The sequence below is a fragment of the Nothoprocta perdicaria genome, unplaced genomic scaffold (genome assembly GCF_003342845.1).
Source record: "Nothoprocta perdicaria isolate Ctin4 unplaced genomic scaffold, notPer1 scaffold_7, whole genome shotgun sequence".
Taxonomy (NCBI): domain Eukaryota; kingdom Metazoa; phylum Chordata; class Aves; order Tinamiformes; family Tinamidae; genus Nothoprocta; species Nothoprocta perdicaria.
In genome coordinates, this window is record NW_020455976.1 from 2,044,769 (window position 1) to 2,065,300 (window position 20,532).

General features: G+C 48.0%; 1 protein-coding gene across 2 annotated transcripts in view; it reads left to right on the forward strand.

The window, feature by feature from the left end:
• WBP1L (WW domain binding protein 1 like) overlaps positions 1-20,532 on the forward strand; it is a 55,695-nt gene that overhangs the window by 23,906 nt on the left and 11,257 nt on the right. Inside the window, exons 1-2 of one of the 2 annotated variants that reach the window (XM_026050714.1) lie at positions 9,003-9,130; positions 18,694-18,796. In XM_026050714.1, coding sequence (XP_025906499.1) covers positions 9,104-9,130; positions 18,694-18,796 — 130 coding nt within the window. In that variant the 5' untranslated portion in view covers positions 9,003-9,103. Of the gene's footprint in view, positions 1-9,002; positions 9,131-18,693; positions 18,797-20,532 lie in introns of those variants that run through there. The other variant, XM_026050713.1, reaches the window with a different exon arrangement.

The window sequence follows — 20,532 nt, forward strand, 5'->3', positions numbered from 1 at the left end:
CCTCTGGGGTTGTGGCTTTCACTTCTGAACAGGCCTGACATCTCAAGCCCTTGCAAAGGAAGAAGTGCTGAAAGGAGCACCCTTCAATAGCCAGGCTGTAATTAAATCCTGCTCACAAAAGCTGTTGTCCCTCCCCAAGTTCTTTATGTTCCTTTGGAGTCTTTTTTCACCTGGAAGGAGCCTCCTTCACTGGTCTGATGATTTTTGSAAACCGAGAGTCTGAGCTTTGCAATGTGGTCCCTGGGGAATTTTGTCATTTGTTTTTGCAAAGGAAGGCTGGGCTTGGTTTTCTAAAGTAGATGTTCAGATTTGCTACTCCCCAAGTTGCCCACTTCAGGGGAAAAATATTAAGAGCCTGTGTTGTGTCGGAAGTGAATACTTCTAAAAATTGAAAGACTTTCTTGCCTTAGAGTCTGTTCATTCAGTAGGCATCCACACATCTTTTGAGTTTTCTAAGCACTGAGGATAAAGAAAATAGTAGTTTATGATGGTGTTCTTAAAGTATTTGCTGTTTTACTGCGTAATTAGCCACTCTACCTTTCTGAAAAAGAGGGATATCTGTTTTTGGTATGGTTTGGTATAGTTTTGGTATGGTTTGGTGGTTTTGGTGTCTGAAGAAACTTGCTCTCAATACCCATTTGCCTTAAGCTGATGCATCTTGACTATTCGGTTTATGCTATGGGAGAAAGAAAGAAGCGGTTCCAAAAAGAAGAGGCTACAGGTATTTTGATCCAGAGCAAATGCATGCCTGAAAGCATGCAAGACTCCAAGACATGAAGCCAGGAAAATCCAAGCCCAGAGCTCCCTTTGCCCAGCCTTCCCCGTGCGCAGAGGAACATGTGGAGCAGGTAGGGCAGTGCGGGTCACCCCGTCCTCCTGCCGCGCCGCTGTGGCCGTGGGAGTGTTCCCTTTATCTGCCAGCACAATAACAAGCACTAATGGAAATTATAGCACTTGGGATAAGATAATACCCATAAAGGCAGGTTATAGCAATCGGTGTTTCGTCTTGAGATAAAGCCCCAACGAGTTTTTAATTGTTGGGCATTTAACTGCGCTAAATAAAGCGTGCTTATGCACACAGGTGGAGCGTGTGTCACCTGTGTGCCCAAGGGGGAAACCATGCTGATACTGTGAAGGTAGGAGAGCAAGGAGCTGGAGGCATCTGCCCTTGGCTTGGCAAAACTGCCCRGCCTGAGAGCGTGGCGCCCAAACTGGGAAACTGGCTGGGATTTGAGGTGCCCGAGCACGGCGCAGAGCGTGTGGTAGCAGCGCCGGTGCTGAGCGGTGGCACTGGCACCTCGCTTCCCCTTAGCCACCTCGTGCCCCTGCTAATTGCCCGGGGAGCTGCCTCGTGCACAGCAAAGGTTTGGTGACCGGGGTCRGTACCATTAGGCACACGGAGAATTAGGATCCTGCTGCTGTGGTCTCTCTGTKGCACACTTGGAGGAGCGCTGCACAAAGGGCATCTGCAGATGGTGAGTGCAGGAGCGGGTAGTTGGAGGTGCTGAATCGCTGCCTGGTGTGCCTGGATTGAATTGGCTTCGTTTGTACCTGGAAAACTAGACCTGGGAACACTCGGCTTTTGGCAGCTCATGTTTTCTGAGGATTTTCTTGCTTGAGGCCAAAAGCCCTTTGTGATGGTCAGCGGAGCAGCTCGGAGCCTGCGCTTTAGAGCTCGTCCTGTCCTCTCTGTAACGTGGGAGCCAAAGCAGAGCCAGCGCTGCAACAGAGCCGAGATGAGGCTTGAACATCTTGATATTTCTTTCTAAGACATGAGTAAATTCCAGCTTGGATCTACACTTAAATATATTGTGTCAGTCTTCTTCGTTTTTAGCTGACAGTTTACTGTTTCAAAAAGGGATGAGTTCCTATTTCTCTCTTCCAAGTATTCAGATTGCTTCTGAATATCACTCTCAAATTTGAAAACAGGAGAGTTGCGTTGCGAGGAGGCTTTCTGAAGTGGCTTTTCCCTGAAGACACAGGCTTTAAAAAGTTTSTAAAAGTAGAAGTTAAGATATCTGATCACCCTCTGACTTAGTGTTTTGTCTAGAGATTTAAAAGTGAGGTCTTTAATACTGTTGTGCTGTGATCTTTTAAATGCTTGTGGTATTGAACTTTCTTAATAGTTAAACTTGTGGTTTCCTTTTGTTCTTCGCTCTGGTTCTTTGCAGATGTAAGCATAGATACCTTCACACTGTTCATTTTGGGAAAGGAGATCCATCTTTTCCGTGCTTGTGCTGAGCGGAAAGACTTTCCTTACTAGTTGTGCCAGGGCTTAACCACAACTCTGAGCCTCCACCTTCCTTTAGGGGTTTAAATTTCTGCTAGAAATCCTGTAAAACCCTAGAAACTGCCCAGCCCATCAGATTGACAGCTGTTAGCTTCTGGAAGACTATATTCCAATGCATGCAGATTTTCTGGGAGGAAAAAGCCACCAAGCCGTTTGTGGTTCGTGTGTCACAAAGCCACTCGTCTTTGCAGCACAGAAACGGAGCATTGCTGGGGATGGTGCCGGCACAGCCTGGAGTGCRAAGTCCAGGGGCAGGAGGAGCAAGGAGCTCCGAGCTGTGCGTGCACCGGGCAGCTAGAGGAGCGCTCTGTTTGCCCCAGGAAAAGCTCTGGGATATTCCTTTGAGGTGCAACCTTATCTTTCCCAGCACCCTGATGGGTATCATGGCTTGATAATAGCTGCTGATGTCTTTTTTTCCCGAGTTATTTCCCAGAAAATCTGATCCCTTCACAGAACAGTACAGACTTTATAGAGCTGGTGCTCTGCTGGAAACAGAAACTTACTTCTCAGAGCTTGGTACAGGAACCTCTTTCTTGTAAAAGCAGCTGAAGAAAACGAGACTTCTGGGTTTATTGGGGCTTCTCTAAATTTGAGATGTAAACTTAAGTTCCCAAAAGACCAAGGAACTCGAGGAAAATCTGACCAGACTGTGTAACATCCCAGCAAAATCGTACATGATCGGGCAGCCTTTTTAACTGTGTATCTCATTAGGTTAATTAACTACATCAGTGCTGAAGGAATGCCTGGACTGCTGTTTCTGTCCCTCTCACGAGGGCAAGTTTGGTTTTTTTTCTTCATAAGTAATAGAGAATAATACAGAAAATAATTTCAAAGTTGTAGGGTTGCCATCGGTTCAGATCACTCGCTCTTCTCTGTTTACGTCTCTGTGAGTGTATCCCACCAGCAATATCTCTGCCTCCTGCAGTGATGTCCAATTTTATCAGAAGAACAGTCTTTTGCAGGATGGCATATGTCACTTCTGAGAGCACAAGGGGAGCAGAAGGCTCTGACCTGCCAGGGCTTTGTCGTCTCGCTCGAAGCGATGGAATTCAGCTGATCCCTGACTTTCCTCTCTTCGGACTTCTGTCTCCAAGCACATCCTGGTGATGAAATGCCACGTGACCCTCCTTATCTCTAGTCAGTTCTCCGCTTTTGGGGTAGGTTCTTTTTGCATGCRTTTGCGGGTTAGAAAGAGCCCAAGCCCTGCTGTGTCTGCTGTGGATTTGTTTTTGTCGTAGTTGGGTACAGCAGCGGCAGGGCTGCGTCCCACACGGTCGCTCCAAGTGCCAGTCCTCCTCTTTGAGGACTTGCAAGTTAAAGCGACGTCTGCTGGCATAATTRCCTGTTGCCTTAAATGAAAAATCTCCTTCCTAGGATCTCAGAGGGTCATTTGGTGCAATATTGCCCTCGGAAGCCTAGAAGCAATAGAGGAGCGAAGAAGAAAAKAGCCTTGAAATCAGTGCTAGTCACCGCGGTAGTTGTGCCGTTAGCTTTGGCAACTCCTATCCCCACAATAAAGCCAGCTGCCATTTTGGCTGCAAGACAGGCAGACTTGGCATAAACCCCTCTGGCACTAAACTGCTTCGTAGGAGCTGGCACCAACGCTGTGAAACACGGGTAAGGCCCAAGGRAAATGCCGAGGAGACATGAGATGAGCACTAAAAATAGCGCCTTGCTGTCATTTGCAGAGGAAACAAATGGCACTTGTAAGAGCAGGGCATCTAAGATCGCCATCAAGGTTGTGCTGGTAAGCAAACGAGCACTGGCAGCTTGGGGGCAAGACTGTCTACTGTGATGATGTGACCGAGGGACATGCACAGGCTGTATTTTTGGTACCCGCATGGTGCAGGACTCTAAAACGAGAGCAGACGCTCGCCRTCTTGATCCCACGTTTAGGGGATCTTGTTACTGTTTACAGGCGCTGCCTTCCTCGCTGTCTGGAGCAGATTGTCTCTTCCTGAGCCTTTACCAAAGGTCTTGTTTGCACACGCGGGCATAGGGAAAAATGTAGTGCCGAAAAGCAAGGAGCTGTCTTGGTATTCCCATACCATCCTGGACGTGCCAGCCTTCCTGGAGACGGTCCCTTCAAATGCTGAGCAGCTGATGTCCCCTCCGTCCTCCTTTCCCATCTCCTAGCAAGCTCAGAGACAGACAGGAGGCTTCCCAGTGACTTAGTTATCCGCATCAGCCTAAAGCTGATGCCAGTGCCGCAAACCTGGGGACGCTACTGGGACAGAGCTGGCTCTGTCCCCACCAAAACAGTTCATATCGTCTCTGAATAGGAGAACTTCCCCTTTTCAGTCACAGAGGAAGCAGAGGACTGAAGACTTCAAAGCTTTTTAGGACCTCTGGGCTTGCCAAGCTGGTCCAGATATTGAAACAGTGGTCTCGTAAAATAAATCTTGCAAATAATCTTGCAAGGCCTCCCAGTGCAACTACATTGGCTTGGCCTTAACTGTTGCTGTGAAGGAAAGCGTGCTGGACCTGTCGTTGTCATTTGTTCCTCTCTTTAGAGAAAAGCAGCAAGAAATGAGGTCACTGRGGGCTCAAAACTTCAAGCTACCCTTGGCAAAAACTATTTGGGGATCTTGGAGTCRTCTGGATTTTGCATTGCTGACGTTCCCATCAATTAAATGTCAGAGGTGGCTCTGCGTCCTTTCTCGGGCACCCTGCTTACAAGAGCTCAATACAGGACACCCCTTCAGAGGGGGAATTGCCTGCTTTAATAAGGTGTGCAGTGCTTGACTATTGGTATTTCTTCACCCAAATAYGAATGTGAATGTCCACATGGAGTACTGGGTGATGGAGAAGGCAGCGCTTTCCTCTGCAGTGCCCTTTCCTTCAGTTCCTGGATCATTTGTGTCTTACAGATGCAGCGTGTGCTGCATCCTTGCACTTGTCCTCTTGACCTACAGTTGCTGTTCAAGGTTAGATAAGAATAATTGAGCATCAAGTGTTGCCATTGGGGTTCCCTGCAACCCCATTTTGAACTTGTTTGGAGGTGCACTGTCTGCTTCTCCGTGTGTCACCTCAGAGACAACGCACAGGTGACAGCAATGAGCTTGAAATGCACCATCCTATCAGCTTTTCAGTAAACTACAAAAGCGTCTTGCAGWTCTAAAGCACCGAGCTGACAGAAGCAGTAATAGGTAGCTGCCCAAGAATAGACTCTAACCTTTGCAAGCCCTTGTGCTTCACTGCATGTGAAAACTGACTGCTCCGACAGACAGGGTGCAGTGCTGGCTCCCGTGTCCGTTCCAGCATGAGCAGTGGCTTTTGCTTGAATTATTCTTCCTTCTCYCCTACAGCGAAGTCCCTTTAGCCTGACAAGCCTTAAATACAAGCGACTCCCGTGTTGTTGCTTGCTTCGTAGTTGAACTGCACACAAATAGGAGACCTTTTTACCCCACTCCTGAAGAGTGCAGCGATGTGAAGGGGACTGCCTGCAAGGTTTGTCTGTACCACGTAGCCTGTAAGCACTAGGTGAGTGTAACTACTGGGACATTATAAATAATAAAGCTTTGCCTGTCATATGTTCCTGTTTGTCCCCTGCAGTTCATTAATGATGTTCTCTGTGGACATTGCCAAAGCTGTACATTACATGAGCCRGGGGCACCTGCTTCTTGTTTGGGGATGTTGTCCTCCCCTAAGACTGGTGCCTTAGAGCAGGCGAGCAGCCCTTCTCTTCCCCGGAGCCAGCAACAAGTGGGCAGCCTTCACGGGCAGCTGATGGGTACCTGGCCAGCAGTGCCCTCCAGGCAGACCTCGTGTTGCATCGGGCATCTCCGGGCACCTCGTGCCGTTTCCACAGGCAGACGGGCCCCTCTGCAACTCTTGCTTTCCAGGCAGGTGGAGCTTGGTTGTTATTGGCCATGTTGGCTTATTTCAGGGGAACAGAGGTCTGCTTTTAATATGCCTTTCTATAGGCTTGTCTTTCCCTTTTCRCTTAATTCCCAGAATCATATCCAGGATTGGGAAGATAGTCACCTTAGTGACTTAGTGTAGTTTTAACTTSTGTCAGGTCGGTGTTATCACAGTTTCTGCACCAAAGACTGACACATAATGGTAGGTCACTGATACTCCTATGACCAACATGRAAGTAGCAGAGGCTGAACGGGGGTAAATGGAAGAGCTTTAGGTGCAGTTGCTCCAGCTTTAAGGTCAGTATGTGTAGTTGCAGTGTTGTCTTTTCAGAAGCGTATTGGCATTTAATTGAGGGGATGGATATTGCACACCAGCACATCTCCTGMAAACCTGCTTCTGCCTAGTGCTCTAATATGGTGCTACTGAGATGACCCATGTGCTCCAAGCCTGGCAGATAAAGACTGCACAACTTCACTTTTTATTTCAATTGTATTGTCATGATTGGATCTTCGAAATGTCAAGCTATCTCTTCATGGCTTATCAATGGAGAGCATGTCTTGCATGCTACTGAACCAGCTCACGAGCATCTCCCACCAAACAGTGAAGTTCTCCATCTTCACTGTTCCAAACAGCTTTCTCCACCTCCTTATGCGTTAATAACTGAGAGAGAAGGGAAATGGCAAAAACTTGTTTGCTCTATTCATTATATTTTGGATAGAAAGGCACAATGAGTCCTAGAGAAATAAGTGGCTTTTACAGGTGCCAAGCTCCAGGTTTGCATAAAGGAAGGGAAATCTGCCTTAATGCTGCTGTTCCTTCCCTTAAAATAATTACTCTTTCAGGTCTGGGTGCTTCCTAGCAGAGGGCAATAGAACATCAGAAGGGTTTCAGAAAAGGGCGTCAGACAATTGGAGGCTTTGGGAAAGATCYTATATTGAGAGGATCGTGAAGATAACTATCTTCTTGTAAAAGATATGAAACAGGTACAGGGTAATGAATGGGTGAGGAGATAGATGGGGACTTCTGTTGCCACTTGTTAATAATATGAAGCCAGATTAGGAGGTGGTGAATTCACTACCCGTGAAAGGACTTTTTTGTTCACAGCCACTGTGTTATGCGACTCGTTGCCACAGGATAAATCACTGATGACTTCTGAATTAAAAAAGAGGAGGGAGGGAGGGAATGGTATAAATCAGAATATCCAGGCAGCTGCAAAGATTGGGAGAACTGAAATGTTTTGAAAAGACTGGAAGTATGTTGATTTATAAGGTATGAGCTAACTGCTCCAACTGCTGGGGCTACGGAGGATAATTTTCTACCTCTGCAGAGGTTTTTCCATAGACAAGTTTGCAGCGTGTTCCCCTTGTGCCACTGGYGACAGAGAAGGGAGGCTGCTGTTCCCCTTGGGTCTGGTAGCAACCCCTTGCCAGCCATCCTCCTGCCAGGCTTTTCAGGATCGATAAACTGGCACCTAAGCTGGGATGCCTTGGCTTTCCTGAGGGTTTGATACCTTTGYGTGTCAATTAGATGTGGAGTGAAGCTTTATCTCCAAGTGGAGCAGTTTGGGCCCTCGGGCAGGCGGGATCTGGGGCACAGGGAGCCCCAGGAGCCAGAACTGTGCTCACGGCCACCAAAATAGGCTGCGTCAAAGGGCAGCGTGAAGCCGTGGAAGAGGTTACTAAAACAGAGTTGCCCTTTTATATCATTACTGTTTATCTATGTAGTTGGAAAAGCAAAGGGTACGAGCTTGTTTCGCCCAAAAGCTGGAAAATCCCATTCCCTTGTCCATGCTCCTTAACGCTGACAYTTTGCATCCTTCAGGAAATTACTTAGCGCCTATTTTCTTGGGGGAAAAACACGGCYGTGCTTACTTTGAAGCCACCATATAAACATGTCATTTCAAGCAGTGGAAAAGAAGCTTGCGAGCCTCGCGGCCCGCYGGCGGTGTGCGTTTGTGTTAAAGGCCGGCGCGCGTGGGACGCAGCCGGGATGGATGAGATGGATGAGARCAGCTGCCCAGCACCCAGAAGCACCCCCCGAAAAAGAAAAAAAGAGGTTGCTGAACTTCCAAAATAGAGGTATAAAAGGGAGCTAAATTTAGAGGCCCTTCTGCAGTGTCATCTCCTGTGCCGCCGTGGGACTTGCTGTCCTCCTTGCTCAGGGGGAGGACAGACACCAAATGCCRGCGGGCCTGTTCCCACATGATAAATGTGTTTGTGGGGCTCGGCGGCGCGCGGCGGGAAGCAGTCCACAGGGAGACGGGGCGAAACACCCCGGCACTGTCAAAATGGGGGGAATGACCGACGGTGTGGAGTGGAGGTGGTGGTAGCAGAGGGGTTGGAGTCCGTGAGAGTTTTATTGCACCCCCCGAGGCGGGAAAGGCCTCTCTGGAAGCCCTGCTTCCCTGGGGCTCCTGCGAGCTGCGCRGAGGCGTTAAGCCCGTTCCTGAGGCAAAAGCTGCCGTCTTCAGCAACACCTCAACCCGGCTGCGGCTCGGGCGTGCGTTTCGGAGGCAGCACCAGCCCGGCCCGCTCCCCATCGCGGGTCCCGGGCAGCGGCGCTGCTCAGCGCACCTCCTCCCCTCACACCAAAGCAGCGGCCGCCTTAAGGTCCCGGCTTGCGCGTTTGCTTTTTTTGTGTTTATTTTGCTGCTTTTTTTCCCCCCTGTTTTTTTTCAGAGCTGCCCAACCTGATGTCATTTCCCTCTTGCAAACAGCCCAGCTCGTCTGCGTCGGAGATATGTCACGGGGGGGCGGTGGGAGGAGGAGGAGGAGGAGGGGGAGCCAGCGCGCGGCCCCGGCCCCTGTTTACTTTGCATTCCCAGCCGAGGAAGCCCTGGGTTAAATAGGATCGCGGGCGCGCGCCGCCCGCAGCCGCCGAGGAAATGGTTCCCGTGGGGCTTTAAATGCCGCTGTTCCCGGGCGCTGGCGTGGAYGATGAGCCTGCAGCATGCCTTTCCTGTTGGGTCTCAGACAGGTAACCGGCTTCGGCGCGGCCGCCTCCGCTCCTTCAGCTGCAGGATGCAACTTATTTCCTTTTGTTTTTTCTTTTTTTTTAAATAAGGAAATKACTCTGGCTCTCACAGAAGAGCACAGTCCTTCGGCGACTCGAGAGCTGCTCCCTTGCTTGCAAAAGGGAGCAAAACAGCTCATGGGGAGCTGCACCGCTCTGGTTTCGCTCCTGCCGTAGGACTAGCAGCGGGGCGGCTCCTTCTTCACTAGTTCTCCCGGAGAGTTTCTGCTTGGTTGGTTTTTAAGGGTGTTTTCCACAGCACTTAATGCAGGGACGTGTTTACATTGCTGGAAAGTCATGCCAAACTTCGGAACAGTTTTCTCGTGTGGGCCATATTGTGAATGCTTCTGTATGTTTTTAATGTATTCGTAGCAATATCTCTAGGTGCTCTTTTGCAAAGGTCGCCAAACAGAAAGCAGAAATGTGCTGTGAGCCCGGGCTTGGGGACTGACTGAATGTTCTGGACAGCTTCTGCTTGGGAAAAACAAACAAACAAACAAACTTGAGATAATTTAGGAGCCGGTAACATAGAGAGGAATGAGAAACGGTAGCAAGTGCCCAGCTGCTGCCTGCYTGCCTGCCAGAGGGTGCCAACTATTTGTTCTTGGGCTTCGGGGAGAGCAAACCCTTTTTTTGGTCTGGGAGGCATGTTGCGGGGGAGTCTGGCTGTAAGCTCTTCCCAGTGCTGCTGGGATCTGTAATCCACAATAAATAGATATTACGTGATAGCAGAGCGCTGCAGAGGGCTTCTTGTTTGAATTAAAATTTCAAGCTGTATCTGAAGCGTGTTTTAAAGCACCTCCTTTCTGTGGCTTTGAAACAAAGGCAGAAGGGCTTGCAACACACTGCTGAGTAAACACTGCTGTCTCTTCTCCCTTATCAGCTCAGTTTTTGGTGAAATGCAGCTTCCCCCTTCACTCCCGCTCTGCTGATTTGACAACAGTTTTACATAAGGAGCTGCCTCTTGCACGATGACCTTCTGGGTGCAATAGCTGTAATAACAGCTCCCTTGGGAGCACGCAGGGCAGAGAGACTGTCCCTAAAGATCCAGGAGCTGAACCAAGAAGGCAAGTTGGGCACGAGAGCACCCACAGGGAGGCTCGGCCAGCTTAAAACTTCCCATTGGGGCTAGTATCACGGCGGTGTTTTTTTAGGGGAATCCTTCTGGGTTTTGAAAGCCTTTCAGGATCAGAAGGTGCAAAACCGAAAGTCAGGTGTGCTTCAGTTTTATTTGCTCCAGCTGTGACCACTTTTCTGTCTCGGGGTTGGTTGTTTTCATTTTTCTGTCGTCTTTTTTCCTTATTTTCCTCTGTTTGCAACTTTTTTAGCGCAGACGCAGAGGCAGATACAGGAAATAGGGAAAGGTGTTGCCCCAAGACYAGCTGAGCCTTTGGATGTTTTTATCCACTGATGAGGCTAACGGTGGGAAAGAGCTGCTTGGGGAAGTGCTGGAGCTTTGGTTTTAATCATTTTTCATCCTAGGAAACCTAAATATTTARGATGGTGTCCTGTAATAAAGTCAGAAGTTACTTTGCTCACCGCCCAGAGGGGAGAAGGGTTGTTAGTGAGCAGTGCAACTTAATTAAAATAGAGGGAGGAACTTGGGAACATCTCATCGTGCATCTGTGCTTGCCTTGGACTGCAAACTTTGGGGTGTCAGGGATTTATTTAATGTAATGTTTTGGCTGCTGCCATAGGGAACAGTAGCGTAGCCCTGGGATGAGGCTTCCCGGGACCCGGGCCGWGGTGTTGCAGCGTGGCAGGAGGGCTGTTGAACACCTGAGAACTACCAACTGCTGTGGCCTTTATCGGGTCAAAACCAAGCCAGCTTTTAACATGCCTGGGTTGGKGGCTAGATTGTGATTGCATGTCAGTGCATACGGCCAGCAGCCTTTGATTCAGTGGTTCAGGAGGAAGAAACAATGATCTTTCAGGTCTTTACTATTATTTTTTTTTCAGAAGTACGTGTTGCAAAGGGGCTGATGCCTAAATGCCTAAAAGCCAGGTCAGCTCCCCGACGTCACTGTGACGTGGGGGTGTTTTTAAAGCTCCCGTCACAGGAAACGGGACAGTGGCGGATCCTGTGAAGTGAGCAGTTCCCCTTACGGTTGCAGTTGGAAGCTTGGACACGCTTATGCAATTTGTTGCACGTACACAAAAAAAGCCAGCAGTACAACAAGGTTAACATGTTGAATCTTATTTTTTAAGCTTTCGGTTTCAGCTCTTGAGGTTTCCAGTGCTGTGTTCTGGCTGCTGGCTCCCAAGGGCGCAGGCTCCGGGCTGCGGTTTCCTGGAAGCTCTCGCTGCTGCAGGAGCCGGAGTAAACGTGCAAGAAACAAAAATGAAACCAGCTCCTATTAAAGYGTATCAGCGTGTCCGTGATCTCTGAAAGGACAGCGTCCCTTTAAACATTTCTGTTTAAAGTGTGAGCATTTCTCCAAGGTAAATGGCTGCTCTAAACCCGTTTGCTCCTCGCATAAAGGTTAATACAACCTTGGAGGTTCAGCATCTTTTCAGGGTGATGATGTATTTGTTCTGGTTAGTTAACCTTGGCGTTTTGAATACGATTCTGCTGCTGTTGACATTAGCAAAGCGAAAAATATCGTGGATTAGACTGCGTAGTTTGGAGATCTTTGCTGTGCCTGGGCCGATTTGGAGTAGTACCTGCCCTGTTTATTATACTTGAAATGTCTCCGTGTTTGTGTTCAACGCGGGTTTCCCTGCCACAGTCAGGAAACTGAACTTTGTTGAGGGTGTGCCCTGTCCGGGCCTAATCTCTTTGCTGGCCTCAGCTGGCCGTGCTGAGCCGTGCAGGAATTTGTCCCTGTGCTGCTGGAACCTGCACTTCCCAGAGCAGCTGCAGCTGCTTGCGCCTTTACCAGAGCTACCTGGCTCTCTCAGTTCACATCACCAAGGCACAGCACTTACCCCAAATGATTTTTTGTTGTTTTTAACATTGCAAAGGCCTGACGTTTTACCTCCTTTGTGAGGTTGGGCATTRCAGTCTAATACTTTATCCAACAGTTGCTCAAGTCCCTTATCTGCACAGGGACTCTCGTTGTCTTTCTGTCTTGCTCATCTTGTGTTGTGTTTGCCCGTCAGGAGCTGTTGGGCAGGGCTGACAGCACTAGTGATAGCTCAGTATGGRCTTGGGTAAGAGCCAAGGGGTAACTCTAAATAGCAGGATTAAATACAGGTTTTTCTGCTTGTTATTACCAGCATATATTTATGATAAGGATAATCGCTTCCATTCTCTTACTTCTCTTACTGTGGATAATTAAATAGTAGGTATGGTTCAAACTCTGCAAGCTACTCGCAATACATTGTTTTTATTTTGTCTTTCAGAAGGTTGTGTCATCTCCAGTCCTTTGTTCTTTGCAATTACTATGAAAAACAGTGTTTATCATTTAGGTTGTGGTCATAGATAAGGGCTGCAGTTTGAAAGCATTTATAATATGACATGAACTTGTGGAACAGAACCAGGTTTTGGCTGGTTGAGAAACAGGTGAAGGGCAGTCTTAAATTAGACTGGCAGCATAAAATATTTTTGGTCACTTGCTTAAATCTGCCTTGCTGCGTCGTCATGGGTGAGTCTGGGTGYCAAAAGTGAAGGGCTGCTGCCTGCAAGCAGTGCAATTAGTAAAATAACTAGGTCAGGATTCATTTGTTTATTTAAAGGAGTGCTTGTTCCCAAAGTTCACTATGGGAAGAGCTCTGAAGCCAGAAGATCAAGAGCAGTGGCTGATTTGGGCCTCAGTCTTCTTAAAACCAGTAGCAACGTGGGAGTCGGGAGGCCAGAAGTCTCCCCATCAGCCACGTCCCACTGCTGGTGTCTGCATCCCACCCAGATGAAGAGGAATAGGTCATGCTGAACAGCAGCAAGGCTCATATAAACAGAAGGCACTTGTATTAGGGTAACGGAGGCAACGGTGGTAACCAGAGATGGAGCAGGCAGCTAAACTGGTTATCAGATCTCAGCGGTATCAGCCCCTGCCGGGTTTAGTTACCCGGCCAGTGCCAACTGAGAAGTTGTCTTCTGTTGATGGTTCCCTGCCAGCTCCACRCTTTGGCCTTGCAGCTTCTTGCTTAAGTTGCACATACTGATTTTCAGGCCGGAAAATGGCCACGCTGGTCTGGGGTTTTCTCGTCTTCACTATTCTCCTTTTCGACGTTGTTACCAGATTAACTTTTCTTTTTGATTTATTTATTTATTTTAACTGCAAGCRTGTTTTGTGATCCCATGATGGAATCCATGCTCCCATTACTACAATGCTACTTTCTTGTCAGTCAGTTGTCATTTGCTTCCATTTCCTACGTTGGATCTGGAATTCTAGCACAGACTTGGGGATTTTAAGCCCATCCTTTTAATACCGGATTAGTTACAAAAGTAGTAATGCTTTTGTACCCCTTTTAATGAGGAGATCTGATCCCACCCATCCTTGCTATGAATGGCACTTCAGGCACCCTCCAGATCTGCCCGAGCACCTCCCGTCTTGGTCATGCCCCACATTTTGACCTTTCGTGTGTCACGTAGGCTTCCAGCAGAGATCTAAWGCTAGACTGGAAGGTGGAAAAAAAATAACTGGCTTTTATCCCTGACRCTGACGCTAGTGTCTGCTGTAGCTTCAGACGTGACAGCATATGGCGCTGCCTTGACTTCTCCCTGTATCAACCTCGCCTGGATATTTTAAGGTTTATTTGTAAAGCACTTGACAGGGAAAGTGATACATTGGTCAAATGCCAACGTATCAACAGAGATACAAGTTTAAAACCATTTTATTTTTACTCAAAGTGGTGTTAAAGTCTGTTAATCACAAAAAGGAAAAACGAATCCAAAGCACGTCGGAGTTACAGGGAGATTCTCCACTGCCACGAGGTCTTCCCAATTCCCCTGTTTTCTCAAGGAAAAACTCTATCAAGTTCATCAAATCCTGTCTGTTAGACTAGATGGGGAGAGATGGGGTCGGACTCCAAGGCTGGAGAGYCTTTTCCCTTGGAAAACTCCTGTAGTATCGAGGCCTCGTGACTTCAGTTTCCCGGATTTGGGTCGGCTCCAAGGATAAYGCTGGAGAGACAGCGACGTAGCTACCGCCCGGGGCGCGTGCCACTCCGCAGGGCAATGCCAGCTCCTTGAAACAAGCTGGGAATCTCCGAGGCTTGCAGGASGGAGGTAACAGATGGCGTGTTCGGGCTTCGTAGTTGCCCAACAGGAATATTCTGCGTTTTTGGAGGTGAACGTTCTCCGAGAACAGACCCGTGCAGACGCTGCTTCGTAATCGTGTCTGGAGGCGCCGCGGTGAGCTGGCGGGGAGGCCGTGCCTGCCTGCACGGCCACAGGCAGGACTGCCCTTCCGCAGGGAATGCGACAGCCAGTGACGGGAGAAGGTGCTACGGGAAGAAACCCTCCTCCTTGCTTTTCCCCCCTTTCCTAAGATTGGTTAAGGAAAACAACCTCCTTGTTAATAGTTCACTGAAATCTCCAAGCTATTAAGAATGATTAAAGGGATATTTACATGTACTGTTAGAAATGGAAAGTAGGCGCAAAGACAGGTCACTAAAATGTCAACCTTCCAGTGTTCCTTCTATGATTTTTTCCCCCATATTTCCACGTTTCTTACCTGCAAAACTACTCTCTCAATGCTATGCCTTGTTCATACCTGTTGGTGTGGAAGAGGAGACTGTGTACTTTAAAAGCACAAGTACTTGTGATAATATGCCCTGGAGACGATGTTTAGAGTACAGATAACTACTTCACTGATATCTCTTAAGTAGCTTTAATTTGGCAGCATATAGCGTGAAGAATAAATGGGAGAAGTAAGTAAAAGTAATGCGACAACAATGGTATGAAAGGTGCCGACGGGGATTTCCTTATAAAATCAAAGCTTAATCAAAGCGCTTGTCAGTACTTAAGTTCCTAACAAAAAATGGCATGGGCTGTGTCTTGGCCTGTAGTGAAGGCAGCCCGTAGCCTCTCCCTTTGCTTGCACAACAGCGGGAGCAGATGCACAACCAGCTCCTCACAGAAACGGTGTTGGACTCAAAGGGGAAGAGGACAGGACACCAAAGCACTTTATCCAAGGGAGACAGCTGTAATATTGACCACTGCTCTCCGACTAGGATCTTTGCCTGTYAGACTTCTTCTTTAGACTCGGTGCCTTTGCCTTTAACTCTTCCCCCATGTTGAGTTGAGTAACCCAACCTTGAAGGTAGCCAGGCCCGGAGCAGGGGGTTAGAGCACATGACCTGCTGGGAGCCCTTCCAAATTAAATTATTCTGTGAAACTGTTTGGAAACAAGTGTGACAGTTTGGGATCTGGCACAGGGAGCGCAGTCTGGCAGCTCCTGTGTTCCCAGAAATGTATCCGTGGTGGAGCTGGCAGGAGCTGCAGAAAGGCTCCGGGAGGAGCTGCTCATCCCACTTGCTCCTGGTACAGTCGGCGTGGGACACCCGGCCTTGACTCCTGCTCGGCCTCCAGGAGCTGCTGGTGCTAAGGAGGATCCTTGCCTTGGCTGATATCTAAGAAGGCTACGAACACTAAGCTTAAAACACAGTCTTGAACATAGCCAGTTCAAGTCTTAAGTAGGAAAAAGGTGTCTTTTGAGGCTGGATCTCCTAAAGCAGCCAGGAACAGCCTGCAGCAAACAAACCTCTTCTGGGGATTTTCTCCCAACAGCCTGGGCCATCCCTTCCGAGCCCTGTTTGCCAGCTGGGCTAACAAGAAGCAGCCCTGTGATAACCGCATGGCACGGTGGAAAGGTCATCTTAAATCTCACAAGTGGCAAGGGGGCATCAACACGTTCAAGTTCATGGATGGTCTGGTGAAAGCCTCCGCAAAGGAGCTTGCTGCAAGGTGGTCTTAAGCAGGGGAGATTTAGTGATGTTGGTGTTGGAAGTTGCAGCTGCCAACAGGACCGTGTTCCTGAGCACCTCTACTTTTGAAGGAGGCGACGTTGAATGGAGCACAACTGAATGAGCGTCGGTCAGGTGGTCAAGGGCAGACGGTGCCACGATGCAGGGGAGTGCCTGGCATGACGCCGTGGGGCTCTGTTCTTTCACCAGCCCCGGTGATTCATTTGCTTGTTCAACAGGCCCCATTGATCTTCGTGTGTCACAACTGCAGAGCTCAGCTGGGGACTTTCTGCCTTATGGATTATCAACAGGATCGCAGTTTTGCAACTGGCTCTTAATTTCCCAATTCTCTTGGTGTGAGAGCCAAAATCCGGCTTGTTCTTTGGTTGCATTAGCTCTGCAAGGCCAACCGAAGTGAGGAAAAGTGTAAATAACTAATATGAACAGATAAGAGTAGGTACGTGTGTCCTATTTCTAGGTCTTTTGCTGACTATAATTACATTTTTTTTGAATGAATGTTGTGCCCGAAGCAGAAAACATTGTGCTAGCTCAGCAGTCTCCACTAAAAGTCACTATCAGGCATAGTAATTAGAGCCTGAGAGCACTTTTTTACCGTAAAGATCTTGTGTCTGCTGTTGATTTGTGGCATTTCAAGAAAAGAATATAAAAAGGTTGCTTGGGGTTCGTGCAGTGGAGCTGTTTGACTGGCTTGTCCAGTGAAACGTAACTCCAGCGTTAGAAATAGGAGAGCAGCAGCTCCTCTACCTTGGAGAGTTTTAAGATGACCTGTGGGAGCTTCTCCGAGTGTTTCGCGCTCCGTGAAACCTGTGGGAGGTCTCGGGAGGAGCTGAGCCCTCTCCCTGCCTCAAAGGCCCTCTCCAAAGCCAGTGTGACTTCCTATGGGGGGAAAAAGCACAAGAAGGCAGTGCTGGCCTTGCACAGATCCCCACATAGGAGTCTCCTTAAGGAAAGAGGGAGCTGGGCTTCCCTTGCATCATTACCGCCAATTATAGTTTGTGTATTTACTGAAGTGGTGAAAGAAGGCTTGTTTAAAGAAGGAGGGGGAAAAAAAGGGCAATAAAATACACAGAGATGTTGATAACCTGTGAGCCATGTTTGATATCAAGAACAATGGCAATTCCTTTCCTGGAAATTTGGCCTCTAAAACTGCGCTCACTTGGGTTAGGGAGTTTGAACAAATGCTGTTTTAAGGCTGCCCTTCTGTTTATTTATTTTATGTATTTTATTTATTTATTTGTTTCCTGCACTTAGTGCAGGACTCTCTCCATTGAAACCGCAGTCTCGCATGGGTGGTTTGGTGAGGGGACCTGCTGAAAGGTTCACAGCTTAAAGCAGGCCTTATATGTTACACCTGTAAGGATTCCACGGGGACGTTTGGGAACGGTGGCCGCGATGCACTCGGTGTGGAGCGTGAAACAGGGCGTTCGGCAGGTGTGGGCATTCACCCGGGAGGGTGTTACACAAAGGTGAAACATTGCCCTTATTAACGTAGAGAGAGCAGACCTAGAGCCTGCAGCTTGGCTTTGCTGATCTTCCCGTTTCTCATTTCCTTTTTTCTTTTTTTTTTTTTTTTTAAACGCATCTTATAGCCTAACTCTATAAGATAAGTATAAGCTTTTCCTTATTTAAATTATACAAAGATTTTGGGCTTCGGGCAAGCTTTACTTGCAACATCAATGTGTTTTCTTGCAATCTGCCTTTTTTTTTTTTTTTTTTGAGAATCCTGTTCTGTTTTCTAACTTGCAGGTTGCTCCAACACCTATTAGAGAAGGTATATACCCCATTGGAAGGGTATATATCCCATTATTTTTTTTTTTTTTTTTGAGAATCCTGTTCTGTTTTCTAACTTGCAGGTTGCTCCAACACCTATTAGAGAAGGTATATACCCCATTGGAAGGGTATATATCCCATTAGAAGGGTATATACCCCCCCATAAAAGTGGTTCTGTTTTCCTCTCCTATCTCGTGCTTCTAACCACCCGTGTTTTCAGAGCAGTCCAAGCAGGAGAACACGGCTGCTGGTGAAGCAGCCCTGCCTTGAGGGACACAGGGGCTCCCACCACAGCTCCTTCCCATCTCCCGAGTGTCCTGAGYGCTGCCAGGGGACAAAGCACAGCTGATTTGGCCCTGCTCCTGGGATACTCGGCTGTTCCAGGAAGAATTTCTACAGGAATGCTGGTCTTTTATAAAGCACATGGCTAATGGTGAAGGAATCATTCTAGATCGGAATCTCGCAAGGAACATACTGTAATTATCGCTTAGATCTAAATGAATCCAAGCAGCCCTTGCCCAAGTTGTTATGTTCTGTTTGTGAATGCGTTTCCTCCACTTGGCATTCAGCCCCAGCAGTGCAGCAATATTGTGTAAAACATGGGACAAACAACCTCTCTTTAAGCAGAGGGCTGGGGAAAGAGCAGCTCTGTCTAGCTGCTAAGACTGTGTAACTCTTGAGGTTGGAGATGGGGGAGTTTCTTGTAAATGGTGGTGGATACTCTTTGGTGATCCTCAGCTGTATGTTCATCTCTTTATGTATTTTAGAGTTTCCCAGGACCATAACTTGTGTTTTTCAAAATGCTTCAAGGTGCTCGGGCAAAAGGTACAATATTTTTACAGAAGATGCTGACAAAACATTTTAAAAGTGTGTCTGTTTAATTTTAGGACAAGGAAACCTGCATGGGTGTCAACAATCAAAGTTACATATGTGAAACGGGCCACTGTTGTGGACAGTCCCAGTGTTGCAACTACTACTATGAACTCTGGTGTAAGTCCTTCCTTTCTGCATGGCTTCCTTTCCTAAACTGCATGGCTCTCATACTCCAAGTCTGGCTTATGTCCCGTGGGATATTGCATTGAGCCCTCGTTACGCGTTGCATTTAACTGCAGCACGAACCGGCACTGAGCTGATGTGACAAGGGACATAGGGCTCTTGGAAGTGGCATCGCCTGCCCTTGGTGGGGACAAGGAGACACACAGGAGACTTGCTCCGTGTTGAACCTGCTCTTTGGTTTGGGCAATATTGCCGTGATAATTCAAAGTAACCTTGTAGATGCCTGGGGGAAACACTTGAAGAAAAGATACCAACGAGGACAACTCTTGAGTTTGATACCCAACCAGTGAATTAATTTAGTTTCATCTTACTGTTTTATTTGTGTGCAAGAGCAACAGTTTACATGTGATTCATCTTTTTAAAGCTGTCCTCTCAAGCAAGGCGGGGAAGGAATATTATTCTCTTACAGGAAACACTCAACTGGGAGCACAGATCCTTGAGTAAATTTTATTGTTTTGAGAGTAGCTGAATGCTGTGAAGAACATACAGTGCCTATTTTAACCCTTGCTGTCTTTGGGGCATTTCCCCATCACCTGGAATTTAAAACTTTGCTTGTTTTTGGAGTTTCCTTGTTTTTTTAGAGAATATTCCTTCTATTTTTAGAGGTCAGCAGGCCAGTCAAAGCAGGTCAGCAGGACCCTGTCAAGGATGTAAGGGCGGGAAAAAGGGGAATTAAGAATTGCTGAGTTTGAAAGGCAGACTTCTAGAGCAGCATCTGACCTGGAGGTACCTGTGTTGCCCTGGAGGAACATAAAAGGTTTTGGATTTTGATGCTTATACGCTGTTATACTGCAAGGAACCTAGGCTGAGGAGACATTGGGCACTTGAAATATGGGATTCTGCCCAATATCACCGGTCTGTAATGTGGGGGTTAATTCCTTACTGCACCTGTGGCATCTCGTAGCCTTTACATAACTGTGCTACCAACTTAGTCCCCCTGCTATGACAGCAGTGTCACCTTCTCAAAGGGACACCTGTGCGGAAGCGTATCCTTACAGACAGGAGTGCTGCTTAACCTGGGTCCGAGGGCAGACTTCATCCTTTAGTCTGGAATCTTGCTTTTCCTTTGGAACGTAACCAGTGGAGCTCGGAGGATGTGACTGCAAGCTAAGCAAGGCTTGAAAAAACCTCTCCAAGATGCCCCGTGAGTCAGAGCACGGTGTGTAGCTCCCATGGCAGGGGATGAGTGTTGCTGGTGCTTTGTGGAGCTCCCACAGCACCTTTGTTCTCAGGTGTCTCCGGGCAGTTCAAGAAGTGATTCAGGACGAGCAGGGTCCGTGTAGGGAGCTCAGCAGAGGGAGAAGCCTGAGCACATCGCTTCCGTGGACCGCCTGGCTCCGACCGCACGGTCGGCAGCGCCGGCCGGACAGATGTCTGGAGCCCATTTATACTGTAGGGGATTCACAGACCRAAAGCAGGGAAGGTCAAATCCCGTTTTGGATTCGTGTGGGTGGGAATGTACAGGAAGAGGCCTGTATCCAAGGGCTTATATCCTCTATGGCAAGTGGGAGCTAAATTCAGCAGCAGCGTCGCGTGCAGCTGCGCGCCGGAGCCCTTGCGTAGTTGCCATATTTCTCCCRTGTACATCTTGAAAGGGGCTTTGCTGAAACACACATAAACAATGCGGGCAAAACAACAGCACCCCGCTCTTCCACTGAAATGATTATATT